Genomic DNA, 22,864 nt, shown 5'->3' with positions numbered 1-22,864 from the left:
AGAGAAAAATCATCATGGAAAACAAGGCAAAAGAGTCATGAAAATAGGAAGCAGTGATTGAAACTGTGCGGTTATCAAAAAAAAAGTGTAATGACATGGCTGAAAACAGAACTCTCTGCAATATCCTTATAATGAAGAAGCTAGAAAATTGTAAAAGAGCTAGCTTTTTTATTTTATTCATTTTTCATTGCACAAGGCCAAAATTTTTGCATAGTCACAGTATATGAAAGTGGAGCAAGTATTAGGGAGAAAATGGTTGTATCAAAAGCTGGAGAGTAGGAGGCAAACGAATGGATTTTGGAGGAGACAGGGAAGATGAGGACGGCTAAAACTATATTACCACCTTATCTGACACTTAGGAGGCCACTGGTGACTTCTAACAAGATTTCAAGGATTTAAACAATTCTTGAGACAGGGTGTGGAGGCTATACTCTGAGAAGTTGAAGACTGAATAGAAGAGTCCTTATCCTACATCAAGGTCAAGGAAGAGGATAAAAAATGAATACACTAAGCCAGAGGTTTTATCTGTTATCTCCTTTATTCCTCATCATATAAGGTGGGTATATAAGCTCTGCTTTAAAAGTAAGGGCAGCAAGTCTCCAAAAGTTGACTTGACCGAGGTCATAGATCTAGAAAAGGGCAGAGCCCGGTCTAGGACCCTGGTTCATTTGGATTTAGAGTCTCTGCCATACGTCAACCTCTTGAAAGGTGAACCCAAACACCAATCACATGGGGAAGCAGAAATATCAATAAAGCGCCTGATCTAATGAAGAAAGATACAATCACAGAAATAAAGAGAAGTATAATGTCTCCTTTTATTGAGACCTAAGGAAACTAATATTGAGTCCCAATGAGGGTGAAAGGTCCAGTGCCATGATTATCACAACAGGTCACAATTATTTAGCACCAAACTTACCATATGCCAGGTATAGTTCTAAGCTCTTTACACACATTAATCCACTAAACCTTCATTAACAATCCTGTGTTATAGGGACTCTTAGAGTCCCTATCTTAGAGAAGAGGAAACTGAAGTTCAGAGAGGTCAAGCCTACTTTCTCAAGGTTAAACCATCACTACAGGCAAAACCAAGGTTTAAACCCAAGCATATTTCCTCCTAGGTCCATGCACTTAACCTTTCTGCTGTACAGCCCAGTAAGTGACCAAATTAGGATATAAGCCCAGATCTGTACAGTACCAAAGCTCATGTTCTCTCTACTATGTCACAGAGACCGCAGATCATATAGATATAGGCAGAATAACAAAGAAGTCATTCCACAATCTCTTACTTTGAAGAGAAAAAGAGGTGTGGCTTGCCATTCAGTAGATGTCATTACAAGTGAGAGACCTGTCACCCAGTCCTAAAATAGTGAAGTATCTAATTTAAGGCCTTCTCAGCAGGAGCAGAGGATTAAGCTTTTGCCCTTTGCCTGAGTTGTCAACTAAAGTATCAGAGAAATCATAACTCAACATTTTTGCACACAGGAATGGAGTCAACATTGGATTAAAATTTAACCCTGGGCCAGAGATGTCAAACGACTTGGAGTAATAAGTCCTGGGTGGCCAGAATGCATTAAGCACATAGTGAGGTCAACTTTCAGGTAGATGTCAGAAATGGAGGAGAGCTGGGACTAGAAATAGAATAGGTAATATATGTGGAGATAGGAAAAAACAGTGATTCTGGACCAAAGGAGTGGAACCTAATTACTGAATAACCATCAGGTAGTACCTCTAAGGTACAGAGATTGCTACACTCACTGGTCCCAAGTATATTTAATTTTTGTGAGCCCCAGGAGCCACCAATATCTGGATACAACTAGTCTGCAGTTTTAGAGGGAACTCACAGGTGAACAGCTGGCTGGATGAGGTGAATGAAGACAGTGAAGGAAAATCACCGCTTCCTAACAGAAACAAAGGGGGAAAAAAGACTCCCGGTGTGAACAGAAGCAAACATTGTCCTCTTATTTTATATCTATGAAACGATTTCATCTCTTTTATTTGATTTCTTTAATCAAATGTATATTGTTCGTTTGTTTTTAAATGAGGCAGCTTTGAGAAATCTGGCTTCCTAAGTAGGTCAAATCATTTGTCAACAACAGCTACTAAAATTACTGTGCCTTTCGTTGGCAACTATTCCAAATGACAAGCACAGCCTTAGAAGGAGTACTTAAATCATAACAGGAGTTTCCAAACAATTCATTAACTTAATTACCATAATAATATTCACTTATGGAAGTACCTTTAGTCCTGCTTAATTCCTCAATTAACATTTTTCATTGCTGAAAAAACATAATAGCACTTAACTAATAATATATGTCCTAAAATGAAATATGATGAGCTAGATTATCAACATAGCCTAAATTTACTTCATTTTGTACTCTGAAGCTCGTCAAATATTTTATGTTTGCATGTTGGCAAATCTTCCAAGTTATCAGGGCCAAAACCAAGTAGAAAGGGCTCCCCAAGATAAGAAATTAAAGTGCAATACCTCATCTTTTCCTGTGAGCAAAGTATTCTCCAATATTACTCCTGTCTCAGAAACTAATACTTTCACTCGATATTGGTTAATGATTCCATTTGGTTGTCGTGGTTTCTTCCAAGTAATGCTTATTTCTGTGGCTTCTACTTCTGCAACTTGCAAATCAAATACTGTACCTGGAACTAAAAAAAGAGAATAAGAAAAGGGAAATTTAAAAATACATTCTCAAATTTTTAAAAATTCCCTTAATTCTTAGTTCACGATTGAAGATACATAAGCAATTCTATTAGAAAACAGACTAAAACAATTTATTAATTATTAAATTTGTATCTGATCATTTAAAATATACAGATATTTAAATTTCTACACGTTGTTCTCAAAATGTCCACAAGAAACAGAATAACATGGAATAATTTTCCCAAATCAAAATGTCACAACATTTGTTCAAAACAAATTAATTAATAAAAACAACTTCCCAGGGAAAGTTGTTTATGATTGATGAATGCCCAGTAGAAATCCTGAAGACTTTATAAAAATAACAACATACCAAAAAATAATATCCAGAATACCAGGAATGAAATTACATGTAGTTGGTAAAAATCAATTAGGCAAATTTTAATTCATTATATTAAATTGTTTGAAGAGTTGATTGATATTTTCCTGCTGATTTTACAAATTAATTATGTGAATCTCAAATTTCAGATGCCCTCACTCTTTGCAACAGTAAAGAAAAAGAGAGAAAAACTAACAATTGGTTTAAGATAAAGCAAGAAGTACTTAAATTCTAGTTAGAAACTCATCAAGTGATAATAATTTTGTAATGTATAAAAGTATATAATCACTAAATAAATGAATGAATGAATGAATGTATGTATGTATGTATCTATGTATGTCACCAAGAGCAACCTCTAGGAAACCTCCCAGGGCCACAGGAGTAATGAACCACGAGTAAACCTGCTCTGGGCACTTGTCCACTTTCTGTCTATAGTTCATTATGTGATTATAAATAACCAATTCACCCCTCCACCTTTAGTTTCCCTATCTATAAAATCGGTGTGATTAAAACTTTCCTATCACTACACAAAGTTAGGAACAAATTCAAAAGACTTTATAATATGTTGGTTCAAGAAAGAGAAAATGAGATGTAAAAATATTGTCCTTTATGATTAGGACGTGGTCACACATTAAATTCATTTCCCTCATTTCCCTATTTCCCTAAGCTGAGATATTTCACAGTAGTACAGGTTTACCAAATTCCAGTTAGAAGAAAGACATATTGGGGGTATAATACAAATGAAGAATGACTCTGTTCTCCTTTAAGATCCTGAAAATTAATGCCACAACTCCCATAAATATTATTATAATTAATGAACCTAATTATGCTTAAGTTAACCATGTAGTAAGCTCCTGTAACCATGTAGTATTTTATCCAGTAGATTAAAAGTTGTTTTTTTTTCTTTGTCTCTATGAAGTAATCAATTATAACAATGTAAATATTTCTAAACGTTTGTTGACTAGTTAATGGCTAGATGGATGAATTCTGGACTAAGAGCATATCTGATTACTGCAGTCAAATTCCCAGTGTCCATGGGCTTCCCTAGTGGCGCAGTGGTTAAGAGTCCGCCTGCCGATGCAGGGGACACGGGTTCGTGCCCCGGTCCGGGAAGATCCCACCTGCCGCAGAGCGGCTGGGCCCGTGAGCCATGGCCGCTGAACCTGCGCGTCCGGAGCCTGTGCTCCGCAATGGGAGAGGCCACAACAGTGAGAGGCCCGTGTACCACAAAAAAAAAATTCCAGTGTCCAGTATGGGTATAACCTGTGCTCAAAACTGAAATAAACATAACATGGGTACACCTATAATTTGCCAATTATTTGCATCTCCTTTTCTAAAAACATTTTGGTATATCTCTATATAGAAGGATAACTCTTTAGATTGATTTCCCCAAAGGTGTTCAAATCTGGAGGAAAAATAGTTTGACCTTTGAAAGACTGAGGAAAGACTAAGGCTAGAACCCTACAATCACTGATTGATTCATTCATCATTCAACAGACTGAGGACTCATCATACAGTCACTGTTCTAGGCACTTGAGGATAGAGGAAGGAATAAAACAGATAAAATCCTTTGCATAGGTCACCTCTTACACGTTTTATTTCATTAACATACACTGTTCCTAAAGCTTATGTTTCTATCATCATATATGCCAATATACATTTTTCAAGAGTGGAGGACCTTTCTGATTAACCATGTAGTGTGAGAACAACACAGCCATTTAAATAGCAAAACTCCAATTCCACCTTGCTTTGACATTTTATTTTGGGGTCGCTATGTAGACAAACTCTCAGTATTGCATAACCTAAATCAAAGAAGAGACCTGGCACTTTTCCATCTAATTTGAACACATGTAGAATCTTAACTGAAAAAGCCAGTTTAATAAGTACATTGATCAGATTAATCAGATAACTAAACCCTGCCTACTATAAAATAAGTGAAATGGTCAGTCCCATGTGATATAACATAATAATGTAGTAGGATACCAAACATTACCCAGTACAGCAGTATATTTAAAATGTACTCTCTTATTCTGTTAGCCAAACCTAAAAATAGTAGCAGATACTGTTTCTCTATCTTTTGATTTATACTTTTCAATATAACTTAGTAAGTATTGCCCCATGACACTAATGCCTAAAGTTACAATCCAACTTTAAGTGGTTCTATGTTATCCTAAAAAGGTACCCCAAACTTGTGTAAGAATGATTCTAAGGCTGTCTCTTTTTTTTATGAAAGAAGCAGCAGCTTAGGGGATAAAGGAAATGGAGTAGACAGCGTCGTATCTTGTCTTTAGAAAGATACTTGATATGTTACACCACAAATTCTTATGGGGAAACCAGAGAAGTGTGGATTAGATCAAACTTCTTTAATATTGATACCAAATTAACTAAAGAAAATCAAACACACAAAGCAATTATTCATGGTTCAGCATCAATTATGAAGGTGTTGTCCATGGGGATGACCTAAGAATCATTCTCAAGTCAATACACCTATAAATTTTACTAAGATATGGGAAACAGAGTACACATATGATTGGTAAAAATATATTCCAAATGATTTGGAGTTTGCAAATGAAAAATTCTTAGAAAAAAATGAAATGGAGACGAACGGCAGTGGGGTAGAGAAAATACATTAAAATAAACCTGCCATTATCTAGCAAATTAAACTTCCATTAGAAGTGAATTTTGCAAAAATCTACTGAAAAATAAAAGTCACGGAGAATCCTGAAAAACACAAAGTTCAGAGTTTCTCAGTGATCTCCCTACAAAGATGTTGCTACTATTGGCAGAAAGTAGCAAATTGAAACTACTAAGGACAAATGTCTTCACTTCCAATATCTATTTATGGAGGAGTAAATATGGATTTCAATACTTTGTTTGCTTTTAAGGAATGATGTTAACCTCCTTAAAAGATATTTGACACTAGTGGCAGAGAAGTTTTAGGGGATATTGAAGCAACAAAATTTACTTAATTTTCTTTAATCCCGATACAAATAATAAGAAAATTCTGTTGCCTATGTTATATTCAGCAGATTACCTCATTTTGGAATAGGCAACCATGATGTTTTATAACATTAGAGATTATTAAATTATCATTTTTTTCCAAAACCATCTCTTCTTCATGCCTATGTAGAAATCTGCTCAGTAAAATATTAACGGATATGTAGAAACATTATGAAATACATAGGATAACTGCTTTAACAACATCATGTTGATTTTCTTTGATAATCAAAGTAGACCATGGACCATATGATTCTCAGTATTAGAGAAATCAGCCCCATTAAAATATGATAGCATATATTTTCTATAAGAAATCAATTCAATATTTTTCTATGAATATCTGGAGATTTGTTAGAACCCTAGTTATTTTAAAATATATTCATTTAAAAGCTGGTCCTAATTAATTTTTTAAATAGACTATAGACTACTTTTAAATATGGAGAAAATAATAAATTGAGTAACTTTAATTAGAATACAAAGAACCCTGTTGTATTAATGAATAAAAAGAATAATCTAAAACTAAGGTATAAATTTTACTTGACAGTATATAGTTCTAATGAATTATTAGATTGTTCTCATATAGTCTAAAGATTCCTTTATGGCAAAGTTTTAATTAGTAGGACCAGGATTAATTAGTGCTGTCAGAGTCTACATTCACTGCATTTGCCCCAGCATTCCACTGAAACTCCCTGAGAACTCCATGGAGAAGCAGGCATGCAGAGGTAAGAACTGTGCCACGCCTGCCCTTAGAGAAACCCACCTGTTACCAGTGGGTTCTCCTGGATGTGGTCTACATGGTGAGTAGTTCAGGAGGCAGTAGGATAAAACTTAGGATACACTGCTCGTTACACAGGGCAAGTAGAGTCAGATATTCAAAATAACTTGGTGTGAAAAATAACCCATGTGAAATATGTTGAACAATGTCCTTAAAATTCTACTTATTATTTTGTCAATAAAAAGTACAGATATAAAGAAAGGGAAATAAATGCTTAAACAATATCCCAAATAAACAAAATGGCACTGTATGTGGCAATGTATTATCTATTTCCCTATTTTGGTCAGATGCTGTAGGTCAAGAATGATGACAATAAAACAAAAATCTTAAATTGTGGATTCAGTTTAGGAGCACCAAAATCAGCTTGGCTTGAAAGAAGACTGAATTTATTTAATTGCATAACATGAGAATAGAAATTGGTCAGTTGGGTTGGTTGAGAAAAGACCAAATTCAAGGGCTCTAAGTATGACGAAGGCCAGATTGCTCTGTGGTGTTTGACAGCCATCCATAAATCTGTCTAGATTTCTTGAAAATGCTTAAGAGCAGGTTTAGGTGGAGGTGGGAGAAATTTCAGGTCTAATTGAGAAGACGTACAATGCTAAGACTCTTCTGATAGAAATACAATGGAAAAAGTTTGATATGAAGAAATGAGAGCATTTTGTTAATGAGTGTGCGTCTCTTTTTTAACCTGTGTATTGAAACCGTATACACATTAGAATTTTCATTTGAAATCGATGTAACATAATTTTTACGTTCTTTCAATAGCAAAATATTATCAAGGGTTGTTCTTTGAAATGGGGGAGAAGTACAAAATTCCCTAATAGTTGCTGCCCTCTCATGGTGAAACACTTGAATGATTTATCTGATGAAGGTATGCCCAGCCTCGTGTGTGTGTGTGTGTGTGTGTGTGTGTGTGTGTGTATGCACGTGCATGTGTGCACATTCTGTACTTAATTCACAAGTTACTGTATGTTAGCTCTCACATAAACAAAAACTGAAAACTTTTTCAAGTGTTAGTGTGACTGTAAAAAAATTATTGTATTCTCCTAAATAATTACAATATCTAAATAGAAATGAAGGCATTGAGCAAGTTTGGTGTGGGCCCAGAAAACAGGTTGTGAAATGGCATGGTAACGTTTTTTTAAACACTACAGTTCGCCTTAGACTGTGACGTTTAATATATACAAATAAAAAATTTCTTCAGGAGAAACTTTTAAAAATAATTTCAGTATATTCTGGTAAATTTATATCATGCACCTTCCAGAAATCCTCACTTCCTTAGAATATCCTTTTGATTATAAATATACTTTGTTATAGGCATTGTGGGATACATGGATTTCTCTGAACGTTATTTTGTGGGAAGATAGAGTCAACATTAAATAATGTGGTTTAAACCATGTTAAATGTGTTCCTTTGTTTAAGTATTCTTGAGATTTTGCCAGTACTATTCATTGTGAATTATGCAGGCTGATACTGCATGTAATGTTGATCTTTGGTCCCTCTTATTATGAAGCATGCTATGGGTTTAGTGTTCTAAGGAACACATGTTCAGAATGCGCTAGGTAGTAATCTGATAAGGAAATAACATGAATTAGGTAAATATCAACCAAAGAGCTTCTAATACAATGTTTAACTGATGCAATAAAATTTTCATTAACACACTAGAGGAGGTGTTCTTACCTTCTGGAGGAGTGAATACTGAAATATCTGACTTGGGTCCAATCCCTGCACTGGTTTCAGCCGCAACATACACGTCATACTTTGTAAATGGTGTTAGATTAGTGAATACAAACTTAAGGTCTTTTGTGCTATTATCCAAAATCTGACCTGCAAAAAGCAAAAGATAATTGTGGATTATTTACTCTTCAAGCATGTAATCATTCTTACATTTAAGTATAGAGCAATTAAAGTGTTAACCTATGCACTAACATTCACTATTACAATTTTAAAAGTGAATATATCTTAAACATTTAGCTTAGTGTCACACTGGTGTCAATTTATTTAAAATGGAAAAAAAAATGAAAATCTTGCAGTATTTAGAATTACTTTTATATAAAGCCCTATTGGACCATAGTGTTATTTTTTGACATAGTTAAAATGAACACATTAGGTTTTACCAATATAAAAACAGTGACAGTGTTTGATACTCAGATTCATTCAATTAAAATGCTAAATATTCTATTTTCTATAAAAAGATATATTTAGAAAATTTCTGTAGCTTAGCTTCTGAGCAAAATTTCTTAACTGGGCCATCATCAAAATTCCTTAAATCCTCAACTTTACCTCTGAATCGTTTTTTCCCCTTGTTGCTCTAACTGAAACCTAGCTCTCCCCTGAGACCACTGCTTCTGTTCCCTACAGCCACCCTGAATGGTGGTGACTGATTTTTCCCCGCAGCCCTCAAGCGACTAGGCGGTCAGGTGTGGTATGTGTTCTCCTTGCTCCTCTTTGCTCTTAGGCAATTGTAGCTCCTCCTTAGAAAAGCCCACAGCTTCAGCTCTCATGTCATCGGTGACATCCACTGACTTTCATTGTTGTAGTGATCTGTGGACCCCAGGGTCACACACTCACATTCTGGATGGTTTAGCTCCTGCTTCAATGGCATTTTCTTCAATGCTACCATCTTAATTTGTGGTGATTTCAATATCCTTAGAGATCATCCTTAAACTACTTCAAGCTCTCCTTAAATAATCTAGTCACTCCCTCACAGTCATAATAGACATGGCTATTACCAATAGCTGCAAATCCTAAATTATCTCAATTTCATGCAGCTGTCTCTGACCACACTTCCTGTCTCCTGATCACTACTCTAGAAGCCAGAACCAACACTTCTTTGGGACCTCCAATCCATTGATCTTACCACCTACTTTATTTTGTTTGGTTCCTCACCACTTGATGTCTACTCTTTATCCATTGTCAGTAATAATCACTGCCTTACATAAGCCCTCTCCTGTTGAAGGGAACTGGAGAAAAACACAAATCCACTCTGACTGGTATCACTTTATTCATTACCATACTTCAAATGAGCCCTAAATGGTACTCAGCACCTTACCTATCTTCAGTAGTACAGTCACTCTCTACTCTTCTAGGTGAATATTTACACTTTTTCTTCCCAGTTGATTAGTTGGAAAAATTAATCATTCAGAAGACATGTGCCACACACTCCCACCAACGCAACTACCTATGTACAGCATCTGCACCCACAGACTCTGCCTTATAACCTGTTACAATGGATAAACCATCTGGATTCTTATTCAAACTAATCCCTACGTTTGAGCAAAAGATCCCATTTTCTGCCTACACAAAGATATCTTTCCAATAATTCCTGCCTTTCTTATATCATCAACATATCCTTTTTTAAATTTATTCCCATCAGCAAACAAACATGCTTTGCTTGTTCCCTCTGAAAAGAAAACCTGTCGATGCTGCTCACCCCTCACCCCCTCTACCCACTTCCATTCACTGCTTCACTTTGCAGCAGAACTCAAGAGCTGTCCATTACCCACTGTTCCAATTCTCTTCTCCCATTCTCTCTTCAGTCTACTCCAAGCAGGCATTTACCCCACATACTCCACCATAACTGCTCTTGATAAGATCGCTAATGACTTCCAGTTTGCTAAATTCGATAGTTACTAAATACATTCTCTTGACTTACCAGCCTCACAGATATAAGAGTACTTTGTCAAAATTTTGTAAAATAGTACTGATAGAAAAGCTATGTCTGGGTATCCATGTGTGTCTATGTACTGAGGAGGGAGGGGGAAAAACAGACTACCATATCTTTAGGCATGCAAATATTTCAGAATTTTAGGAGCATAAGGTACTCAGGGATGAGAAATAAAGTTTACTCATGTGTTTCATGATAGATTCCTAGAAGTTCCCAAATGAATAATTTGGACATTTGACGATTTTTCCACTCTTCCAAATAAATGATAATATGTGAGTTTATGTTATTTCATTACTATCTGAAATAAGCTTATTTCATAGAACCATAGAATGCAGATTATGAAAGAATTGTAGAGTTTAATTAATCAACTTCTACTAATATAGTTTTTGAACCCCTTAAAATATTTGACAAGTGTATGTCCAGCTCCTCCTTGCTCAGAAAGATGATGAACTTATGAAGTTGCCCATATTACTTTTAGAGAGCCAATTATTAGAAATAGTTTCTTTCTTCTAAGCAGAAATCTGATTTAATATAACCAAAGCCCATTGTTCTTCGTATATTTGCAATCAGAGTAAGTCAAGGTCCTCCTGTTCAAATATGTGAAGACATGTATCTCTTCTAAAACTTCTCTTCTTGAGGGGTTATCCTTTGTTCTTTCAGCTCCTTGTCATGAAATATGGAACATGGGCAATGTTTTACCCTCCTTATACTTATTTATGATTTTAAACAAAAAGTTCAAAGAGCCTCACTTCCTTATTACTTTTTTACTGTTTGCTTCAACTATAGGGTCTTTTAAAAACAGTTAAATACTTTTTAAAAGTTTGATCATAGTAACATATTTTATATAATTCTTACTCCAAAAGGTAAACACAAAACTGATTAAGACTTACCTGATGGTCCATATAATTCAACTCTGTAACTAAATTTTCCTGTAACTGTAGTTGGTGGGTTCCATGAAACTGAAAAGGACTTTCCTGTAATGTTACTTGTTACACAGTTTTGTGGTGGTCCTTCAGGCACTAAAATGATTACAGAAAAATAATGAATAACAGATATATATATAAAATTTAAAAGCACCTTATTAAATACACAAAATAAAACACAAAATCAGAGAATAAAAAGGTCACACAGTAAAGTGTTTGTTTTTTCAACCTACAAAAAGAAAAAATAGGCTATAATTGAAGAATTTGAATAAGTGGTGGACCATTAGATAAACTCCTTATTTGCAACAATTACTATTTTTATTTAATGCTGTATATTATTGCACAGGGTGTTTTATTCCTATATAGTTCATTGTACAGTTACATTGTCTAGAAGCATTTATACGTATTGCATTCAACAAGCCCTGGGCATCTGGCTTGATAAAAGCTCTCCCTCTGGTGTACACAGGTAGAAGGGGCAAAGAAATAACTCAACCTTCAGAATCTGTTGGCAGTGATTTTACTTTTTATATCAATATCTGTATTTGGTTCTGAGAGGAAATTTATAACCTATGTTCAAATGTAACATTGGTAACATATAAAAATAATAATGATATTTAAAAAGTCTTTTTCATAGTCTTTTTCATAGATATTTAAAAAGTCTTTTTCTATATTAAAAAAAACACTTTCTTTTAATTGAAATGAAACATTCCAAATATTTTTTTTTTTTTTTTTTTTTGCAGTACGTGGGCCTCTCACTGTTGTGGCCTCTCCCGTTGTGGAGCACAGGCTCCGGACGCGCAGGCTCAGCGGCCATGGCTCATGGGCCCAGCCGCTCCGCGGCATGTGGGATCTTCACAGACTGGGGCACGAACCCGTGTCCCCTGCATCGGCAGGCGGACTCTCAACCACTGCGCCACCAGGGAAGCCCCAAATATTTTTAAAAACAAAATTCTTGTCTATCAAATTTCACTTTGTGTGACCTTCATGAAATTCTTTCTTTTTTTGTATGAAAAGAAGTAAGGAGTATAGAAGAGGAAATGGTCTGATTCAAAGATGTTTAATTCAAGAAAAATCTTCAAATTTACATGTACTTAAACGATACCTATGTAGTCAGAAAAAAATACTATGCTTTAGTGAAATTACCCTACAAGTAATAATTTCCAGTAGACTTAAAAACCATCAATCCAACTGAATTTCTGATACTATATATTTAGTATGGCATTATGTAGTATGTTTAGATGTGTGTGTCTATATATATGTGTATATATGGACGCTGACATATTATCATAATTAAATATATAAATACCATACCTAGAAATATGTACTCTTAGAATTTAGTAGTAATAATAATATCTAATCATACTCATTTAGTACTAACACCATCTCCATAAGGAAGATACTATTACTGTCTCCATTTTTCACAAAAGGAAACTGAAATACAAAGAGGATACAGGTAGGTATTTTTTAACTACTGTTTTTATCTGATGCTGAATGTTAATCGCATGATATTTCTGCTACTGCAGGTGTTATCTCCACATCTGGCAATAGCAATATCAGTGAGAGAATTCATCTACACATGACTATAGAAGATGAAGGACAGGATGATTATGAAAACTTGCTGGGGTCACAGAATGATAAAAGCTGATCTTAGGATCAAGGTTATTAGTTCAGGAGTCTCTTCTCTGAAATCTCCTTTCTCATTTTAGATGCTTATATTAGTATCATAAAAGAGTATTGAAAGTGAAGATGCTCCAGAAGGGATACCTATTATCTGTTATTAGGGCAAAAAAAAGTTATTGAAAGGGAAGGAAGGTTTTAACAAAAATATCTACATGAAAAAAATGAAAGGTTATTCTATGAATAATTTAACTTCTTTTCCTACCAAAGAAAAAAAAGAAAGAAAGAAACCATACCTGATTCTGGTGTTCTGACAATCGTACTATCAATATAACCTGCTTCAGTTGTAACAGCAGAAACTTCAAAAAGATACGTCGTATAAGGTCTCAAATGTGTCACTACAAAACTGATAGGCTCTTTCCACACAGAGCTAATCTTCCTCCCGGGCAACATGCTCGATGGGTAGGTGGTACGTGATGGAGGCGTCACTCTCCCGAGGGTTGGAGAAGGGCTGGTTGTACTCCATAAAAAGGATTCATTACTCTCCTAGTGAATAACATAAACATCAATGGGAAAATAATGTGGTATCACTTGATGGTGATGATAAGGGTAATTCATTTTTTCTTTATACTACAAATATTATTCCTAATTTGTGTGTGTATGTGTATGATTGGGTAAGAGTTTAACAGATTCACTTACCCATTAGAGCTACAGACAAATCTGCTAGATTTTAATTATACCCACTTACCGTCTAGAGTTATACCATCAATACCATTGTCCACAGTTTTAGAACAGAATGTATTTACTGCATTCTTTACACCTTAATCTTTCTTATAAGTAGGATTTCATGTGGCTTTGAGTAAAGGTACAACCACAGCAAAATCATTATTAAGAATTTTTAAAATTCATATTAAAAATGCAAGAGCCAAAGAGATGAAATGTTTTCCCTATTTGGTAATTTTGGTTGTTTTCTCATCAATAATATCACAAAGATAACCAAAATTAACTTTAAAAAAGCATTATTATAGTACTTCCAGGGATTTCCCATCTATGACTAGAGTAGTAACAAATTCTTCACTAAAGATATACACAACAAAAACAATCTACTTCCACAAACTTAACCTTGACTACTCCCCTCCCCTCCTCTCCTGTCACACGGAAGTATTATCTTTTTTCCAGTGATATCCTATGATTTCCTACTTCAGGGCTTATAAAATATCCTCTACCTCCACATAATCTCCACCTATCCTTACTCCAAGGCCTATCACAAATGCCATGCCTATAATGTAGTCTTTCCAGAGCTCCCTAAGTGATCTGACTTCTCACTGCTGAATTCTCAAACCTTTCTCTTATTCTGCCTTGACTATAGCCAATTGTATATCATATGATACTATAAGTAATCAAATAGCTAAGAATCATTTTGGTAAAATGGAAATTTTACCAAAACTTCAAGATGTAATTTACCTAAAATTTTTGAGACATAGAAAATGTTCCATGATACTTACAATACATTCTGGCAATTTCCCGGGCAAAATGTCCTCTACTCTGATTGAAACATCTTTCACTACTATCCCACTTCTGGCATGTTTGACGCTAATCTTGAAGCTGGTAATTTTGCCATTTGGTTGCCGAGGTAAATACCAAATCAGGCTTACTGCTGAATAGTTAAAGGCTTCGACTGTGAGATTCACCACTTTTCCTGGAGCTGGGGAAGTGAGAGGGATTGAAGGAGAGGAAAAACATTGTTATAAAACTTAGAATGGCATTTATATAACTTTGGGATGTTACGTTTCCCATGTTATATGAAATTAAATGTATAATACATTGTATAAAATCTACTTGGGTATACTTTTTGAAATATATACTTGAGTATACTTTTTGAATTGACTTTTGCCTAAAATAAAGAACTGGAAATTGGGCCCATAGAGCTGTGTTTAAGAGGCACACAAGCTTTACTTCAGGATTATTTGGCCAATACATCCATCAATAAACTATTTCAAATAAGTCTGAAAAAATATTCAGTCAACAGTTGTTTGTGGTTATAGAAATTTGAATAATGAATATCTTACTTTCTGAAATACTTTGGAATTACGTAAATTCCTTATATAATGAAGAAGTGGCAAATTCAAACAGTTATATAACCATTTGCACCAAAAAGCACATTTCTAGAATGTATGTAAATATTTAGTGTCTAATATGAAATGGATACCACCCAATTGATTGTGGTTATTACATTTTGACTTTCATACACCCTCCAAATCAACTTTCATCAGAATTCATGATACTTTGTTATTAATTATTAATAATCTGCATAATAATAAGCTATATGCTATCTTAGTTGGAATGAGATAAACATGAGGCCAGAGTGAAGAAAAATGATACTTATTAATTCAAGGTTAATTATGCAAAATTGACCGAGTAAATAATTAAGGTCCTTTAGAATATAGAACAACCATGACAAGTCACTATTGAAAGAAATAAAAACAAAACAAGATGTTTGGGGTAAAACAATATAAATGATAGTAGAAGTGCCTAGCATTGAGAAATCAAACAACCAGAGTTTAGGTATACATTGCAGAGAAGAATACCAAAATGTGATTTGTAAATGAAAGCCATATAAAACATATAAGAAAGTTAGGCCCTGGGCAGGAGAGCTGTATGTGGATGGTATGAGTTCAACAGAAATTAAGAAACTTAACAACAGCTGCATTTTAATGGAAGAAAGTAAAATACAACAATTTGGGAAGATGATTAATCATTAATAATGGATGTCATAATGGATAGAAATTTTTTTCTTCAACAGAAACTGATCAATGGAATTAAAGCTTAAGAAGGACAGTCTAAAGTATGCAAATTTTATAAGAATGCCTGAAATATATATCAATTACAGACTGCATACAAGCTGGCACATTTCCAAATCGGCCTTAACAACAATCATGAGGAACTGCCCAAGTGCAGAGAAATTTGAATTTACAAGGTAACCAAACCTTTATTACATTCCAAAACATGATTTCAAAATATCTTTTAAAGTACACAAAATATATTAGATAAAAATTAATTAAATCTGTTAAACAACATTTAGTGAAAAAGAGGTTATTTTTATTCACTTAAAATTACATTATTTTTGCCTCAGTAAAATCTGTGTGTTTTCCTTTTGTGACTTCATGGTGTCTGAAGACTAATTTGGGCTGTTTTCTGTAGCTGACAGGTCTTCCCCTACTTTAAATATTCTAACTTCTACTTCTGGATTTTTAGGTACCGAAATCCCATCATCTTTTGATTTTTATAGTGAATTTATCCATCTTGGTCCAAGTAAAGATCTGACACTAAAGCACCAAAAAATTCTGTTTATAAATCACTTCACCTTTCAGATAAGTCTTCCACACACTTTGAGGGCATAGCTAAATAAGTGACTTGCGTAAATATATAAGTATGTGAAACTAATTAAAACTTTTCAAAGTGTATACTATACAAAACATACATTTTCTTGAGTCAGAAAAAAAACAAAAAACCTTTCTAAATCAAATATAGAGACTTTTAAAAGAATCTTCTACATTTCCAAGGATCCATCAAGTTAGAAATGAAGGTACAAGAGATATTTCTAATATTTTAAAGCTAAAATTCTACATTTGTCTGAAACAATGCTGTGTGAGAAGTAAGAAAGTTGAGATTTCTGTGCTTGTGGATGTGATATCAGCTCAGTATGGTATAATGGGTTAACTTTATACTTTACGAGTATTTTTATTCATGGAGAAAGAAATTTGGTTTAATAATAATAAATGCAATTTATTATTCCACAGAAATTTTCCTTAAATTTAGTTCTGTGTAGCATAAATAATAAAAAGGAGTCCTTGGGGGAAAACTTGGACATAACTGATCTAACTAAATTTAGGTTTATATTTTTACCACATAACATTTTTTTTTTTTAAAACAAAAGATAAGGCAAGACTGATTATGTGATTATGTAATTTCCCCAAGAAAACACAGCAAGTCAGAAACAGAGTAAAACTTCTGTTCCGGTATTATTTTCACGCCATCCTAGAGTGTTAGTCTGTCCCAATCATAATTTGCCAAGAGAGAAAATAACTCCAGAAATTACATCAATTAGTAGAGTATAAAATATATAAAGTTCAAAATACTGTCAAGTTGAAATCATAATCTGCATGTACCAGGCTTTATCAGAAACTGTATCAAGATGACAGTTTTAAAAAAAGAATAAACTATTTGCTAAGTCATTCAAAAATTATTCCAATTATTTTCCCTGAAGCTGAAAACATAATCAATTTTTCTTTTATATCCTAGTGAACATTTAATTTAAAATAATAATTTTCTCAATTTTTAGTTGTGCTAATAATCTGAATGTCAGTAGGTTCAATATCAATAGGAAAAAGACCTCATGAATCATTAATTTCTAATCTTAAATAAACTCTAGAATTTTCTCTTAATTCTTTCTATGGCATAGAACATGTATTCACATGCTTCTCTTGATAGGGTCTCAAATAAAAACTGGGCCATAAAGCTTGGCACATGTTTCTTTTAACATTATAATTGCATAATCCCCTCTAGATATACAGGGCCCATTTCAATGTAACCCTTTGGCAGTGAACCACTGGATATTTTTATCTTTATCTGTATCTTTATACAGAACATTTATAGTTGCACAAAATTACAGAAATTGTTTTTATAGCACTTCTCACCAATCTAGTATATTACTTAGTAACTCATTTACTTATCTTAGCCCACCAGAATATAAGCTCCACAGAAAATATTTGCTATTGATTGGAGATGCCATTCTTTGTGCCATTTTTCTATTTATTGGTTCTGACTGTTTGCTATTATAAATAAACAATTGAATTACTAAATAAATAAAATTACCTCCATTCCATAACAACTTATTTTCATCACAAAGCTTATGTTCTACTAGGCTAACACATACAATAAAAAGTAAGCAAGTAAATGTGTTACATGTCAGGCTTGTCCAATGGAGAAAAATAAATCTATTGGAAATAAAGATGGACAGAAGGAAACAGGGGCTATTTTAGAAGGTGTAGTCAGGAAAGGTAAAGTGAGATCTGGATCAACTGGGGAGAGAGTTCTACAGATATTTAGTGAAAGAGTATTCCAGGCAGAGGGAATAGCAAGAGAAAAGACCCTAAGATGGAAGATCAGTATGGCTGGAGTAGACAGAGGGAGAGGAGAAAGGTAAGAGATGAAGTCAGAGAGGGGAAAGGGCATACAGAGCACTGTAGCTCATGGGAAGGACTTAGGTTCTTGCTCTGAATAAGACAGGAGCCATCTTACGAGGAGAGAAGTAACATAGTCTAGCTTCTCTCTCAAAAGATTATGTAGCTCTTGTCGATAGAGTAAACTATAGGTAGGTAAGCTGGAAACAGGAAAACCAGTGAGGAGACTTTCGATTGTTCAGGCGAGAAATGATAATGGATTACATAGGGTGATTAACAATAGGGGTGAGATTCAGGATATATTTTGATATAATGTTGGCAGTGTTTGTTGATAGATTACAGTATACTATGAGAGAGAGGAATCAGGATGATATCACGTTTTTCCTCTCAGCCATTGGGAGAATGGAGGTAGCTTAAATTGGTTTGGTAATGATTGCATGTTATGGAGTAATATGATAACCATTATAATCTGTATTTCCAAAAGTCTAATGTCATAATAATACTTATGATTTGATGTTAAGAGGAAAAGGCAGGCTATAAACTTGCATAAATGGCACAATCCTACTTTTACTAATATATAGTCACAAAGACATATATTCATTGGGAAAAAAAGGATCAGCCAGAAATGGACCAAAAGGGTAACAGCATTTTTTATATAACAGGGCCATGGATAACTTTCATTTAGGGTTTTTTTAATTTCTGTTTTTTTCAAAGTTTTCTAAGATAACACTTAGTGTTTTTATAATCAGAAAGAACAATATACATTTTAATGAGTAAACTTACTATCCAAGAAGACTCTAAAAGTAATTGAAGGGCCATGTTGTTGAAAATTTTATGCATTTTAGTGCCGGATTTTGTTTATATCCCTATTTATTTTCAATGACAAAAACTCATAACGAAGCTAATTCAGAATAAATGATTTAGGAAAATTACCACTTTCTGCAGTTTGGAAGAGAAATGGGTCACTAAACACTCCAATGCCAGCACTGTTTTCAGCAGCAACCTAGAACAGACCAAAAGAATTACATTCAAGCTTTACACTCTGTAATTAAACAGAATCTGAAATAATAAAACTTTGATTTGTCCAGAGGATAAATGATAAAGAGCTGACTGTCAGTAGGTTCAATATCAATAAGAAAAATAAATTATATAAATACACATAAAAATGAAAAGAGATTATAAAATTTGTTCAAGTTTTAAAAGCCCAGATGGGCAATGAGGCCAAGACTCAGATGATCCTTCTTCAGTCACTTGCTGCAAAGGCTTGACCTGGTGGGATAAAGCTCCTTCACTTTTAAAATGAATGAATATTCTAATACTAACTATTTACAAAATAATTACCTTGATTTCATATGTTGTTCCAGGTTTAAGATTAGTAAGAAGAACTTCCAGACTGTCTGGCTTTGCTCTAACTTGTGTATACGCTGCTTGCATCCATGGACAAACTTCCTTATATTTTACCACGTAAGATATAATCCTTCCATTCGGATTAGGTGGTGTATTCCAAGACAGAAGAATCCCAGCAGATCCGACTCTTTCCCCTGCTAGGAAGACTGGAGGCCCTGGTTCTATTTTTTTGAAAAAATTCATGTTGTTATAAGGTCAAACAATTATTATTGTATTTTCACAATCATATGTAAGAAAAATATCTACAAATTGTAGACTTCTGAAGTTCCCAAAGACTAATGGTCTCATAAGTGTAAGTTTACCCTCCCTAGAGCTTTGCTACCACAAGAAAAAAAAAGATTAAATGCTTTGGGGAATACCAAAAATAGTCTTTTATAAGAATGTAAAAAATGGAATGCTACTAAATACTACATGCAAAATATACTTTTAATGCCAAATCATTTTTTAAAAAAAACTTATTTGATGCAAGGCTTATACACAAACACTAAGAAAACAAGAACCAGTATTACAAACTGAATAACTCTTTCAGAGCAACTATAGTGAGTTTATTTTCACGGCTCTGTATTATTTAAATATTACCATTAACAGTGTTTCTGATCCATTTCACTAACAAGTATAGAAAAATTATCTTTGCTCTTTGAAAGTAATGGAAGATAACTAGTAGAACTCAGGTTCTAAACAGATCACTTTCTTAAGTTTCCATTTTGCTTTAATTACTAAACTGTTCTCATGCATACAGTGCACATATCGCCAATGTAAATATTTCCATCCAACAGATTTATAATGGTTCCAAATACTTTGTAAAAAAAAAAAAAGGAAAACATATACTTACTTGTCACATTCGTTGTCACTGTTCTACTAACAGGTAAGCTGTATGTTGTAGCAGAAATGGAAGAGATGGTTACATCATACCGCGTACCAGGAACAGCATTAGAAACATCAACCTGGAACACCAAAAGCAAGTGATTGTGTTAAAATTCTGAAAAGCAAGTAAGTTAAAACCATAAATCTATCACAATCAATAAAACAAAGTAACACTTCACTACATAACTCTGAGCTATTTAAGATATCACAATATATTTCCTATCACTGTAAAATATAAATTTGTTATATCACATAACTATTTACCAAATAACAGATAACAAAAACTTAAAACATACTGCGTTATCAAAGACTAAATCAGTATTTCTACCTATCCTAGTTCATTGTCACAAGAAACAACTATTTAAGAGTCTTAAGAAAATTACAGTCCATTGCTTAGCCCTGGTATTTAAGAGTGTGTACAAAATACCTGTGTCTCTGAAGTTCCAATAAAAAGTAAAAGAAAAATCATAAGAAAATCCATCATTATTACATTTTTCAGGCAGTGGAATCACATTGATGGCTCTAGAGAGAAATGTTGCCTGCATTAATGATTTAAAGACAGATCCTCCTGGCAAGTGCACAATTAATGAGCGTGGATTACTCAATAGCTCTGCCCTTTCATTGTTAAACTATTCATGAACCCTTGGATCGTTGGCTGTAGGTTCAGGGTAGACTTAAAAAAAAAGACACAGACGTTACTAAGGTAATAGTCCACCAGTGCTGAAACTTAAACTCATCAATTCGGCATCTGTGTTTTTGTCTTCATCTTATGCTTTTAAAAAGTCTCAAAGGAGTAAGTTTTCATGGTGGATGAGTTTCATAAAGAACTTTCCTATTTGGACCAAATATAAATACAAGTTAGTTTGGCAAGTACGATAATGAAAACGATACCTGATATTCTCCACCTCCAAGATCTTTGATAGTAACAAAGCCACTGTCAGGAACAAGATCCACGTGAAACCCATCCACATGGCCAGAGGGTTGGCTCCAGTGCAGAGAAAAGGAATGTGCAGAAATATTGAAGGCTTTAAGTTTCTCAGGTTTTTCCGGTTCTGATATTGAAAAACAGAGGTTTAAAATAGTTATTCTCCTAAACCTTCAAAGAAAAAAGGAAAATCAATAGTCTAAGGGCCAGGTTTCAAAATAACCAAATTGTCAGAAAGCATCAGATCCTTTAAATTATCTCTAGCTCTATGTAGGTGTTAGGCATGTATATCTTTAAAATTAGCTAGTTTCTAAGCTTAATTATCAAAAATGATACATCAATTCATATATCTATTTCTGGGATATTCCTTACCTGCTGAAATCTTTTGGTTGACTAGTTTTTTTAAAGCTTATGCTCTAATTGAAAAACTGAATCATTTTAAAGATAAATACAAACTACGATCCAATTACCTGGATATTTATCAAACTGAAATAAATACCCAAAAAATATCAAAATCTGCCAAAATTTCATATTGGAAATGAAAAAAAGATAGTTTTTAAACAGTAAGTAGTAAGTGTCCTAGCCATTTCAACCATATTTTTTCTACCTTTGCTTCCACTGTTTCCAAAGTTTTGTTTATGCTGCCTGTACCTACTTGAAGGGAGTTTTCTATGTAAAGTTCTTTGGATTGATTGCCAATGAGTCAGATTTGTACTCTTCTTATCTTTAGTGCAGATTCCAAACAATATACGGGGAGGGACAGAGATTATGAAGCCAAGCATGTGAAAAACATCCTGATACAGATCCAATCTAACACTATTTCCAAAATAAAGTAGTCTGGAATTAGTCACTGAACTCCATTTATCATTTTAAGCACTCCCGCCCCCCACCCCCACCCCGCCATCAGAGATGATTTGGAAATCGATATATTAAAAAAAATAAAGTGTACATTTCCTAACAAATCTGATAGGGCACATTGCATAAAATAGATAACAGGTCAGTTTCCTAGTATTTTTGGGGGGGATACACTTTTAGAATGGTTTTCCTTAACTCCTTTCAAAAAGAGTCACGTACCAAAATGTTCATTGAAAAGTTCCTTTAATCCTTATAATACAACTGTCTCCCTAGTGGCCAAAGCTAATATTGATCAATTAATTTTCACATGACATCCTCAAAGAAACAAACATTCTCTTGGCATCATCTCCAAGTTGTCCATTCAGTGAGCACTACAGTTTTGTAATACCTCTTTAGAAATGCTGCAAACCTAAGGTGAAAGATCAGAGAAATACCCAGTGTGTGATGGGTAGAATTTCTTTGTTGTACATAGCTGCTGGCATTTTTCCTGGATGATTCTGCACACAGACCTATGTCTTCTGTATTTTCAGGCTTGAGAGAAAAGAGCTTGATTCTCCTGGCCAGCCCACTTTAAAATGGACAAAAGTCTAACATGACAGAAGTCCGACCACTACTCACACTT

The 22,864-nt window shown here is 34.1% G+C and overlaps 1 protein-coding gene across 1 annotated transcript in view; it reads right to left on the bottom strand.

Annotated features, from left to right (window-relative positions):
- The window catches only part of PTPRQ (protein tyrosine phosphatase receptor type Q), a 192,189-nt gene extending 171,246 nt beyond the window's left edge, over nucleotides 1–20,943 (bottom strand). The window contains exons 1-9 of the mRNA XM_027108215.1: nucleotides 20,890–20,943; nucleotides 20,431–20,542; nucleotides 19,533–19,759; nucleotides 19,125–19,194; nucleotides 14,514–14,713; nucleotides 13,305–13,554; nucleotides 11,359–11,487; nucleotides 8,482–8,628; nucleotides 2,486–2,658 (exon numbers count right to left, since the gene is read on the bottom strand). Coding sequence (XP_026964016.1) covers nucleotides 2,486–2,658; nucleotides 8,482–8,628; nucleotides 11,359–11,487; nucleotides 13,305–13,554; nucleotides 14,514–14,713; nucleotides 19,125–19,194; nucleotides 19,533–19,759; nucleotides 20,431–20,542; nucleotides 20,890–20,943 — 1,362 coding nt within the window. The remainder of the gene's footprint in view (nucleotides 1–2,485; nucleotides 2,659–8,481; nucleotides 8,629–11,358; nucleotides 11,488–13,304; nucleotides 13,555–14,513; nucleotides 14,714–19,124; nucleotides 19,195–19,532; nucleotides 19,760–20,430; nucleotides 20,543–20,889) is intronic.
- Nucleotides 20,944–22,864: the final 1,921 nt, after the last annotated feature.

The sequence above is a fragment of the Aethalodelphis obliquidens genome, unplaced genomic scaffold (assembly GCF_003676395.1).
Source record: "Aethalodelphis obliquidens isolate GAN/ISIS:26980383/991018 unplaced genomic scaffold, ASM367639v1 scaffold8, whole genome shotgun sequence".
NCBI classification, from domain to species: Eukaryota; Metazoa; Chordata; class Mammalia; order Artiodactyla; family Delphinidae; genus Aethalodelphis; species Aethalodelphis obliquidens.
The sequence above is the reverse complement of the archived record's forward strand: the minus strand, read 5'-3'. Positions and strand labels throughout refer to the sequence as shown.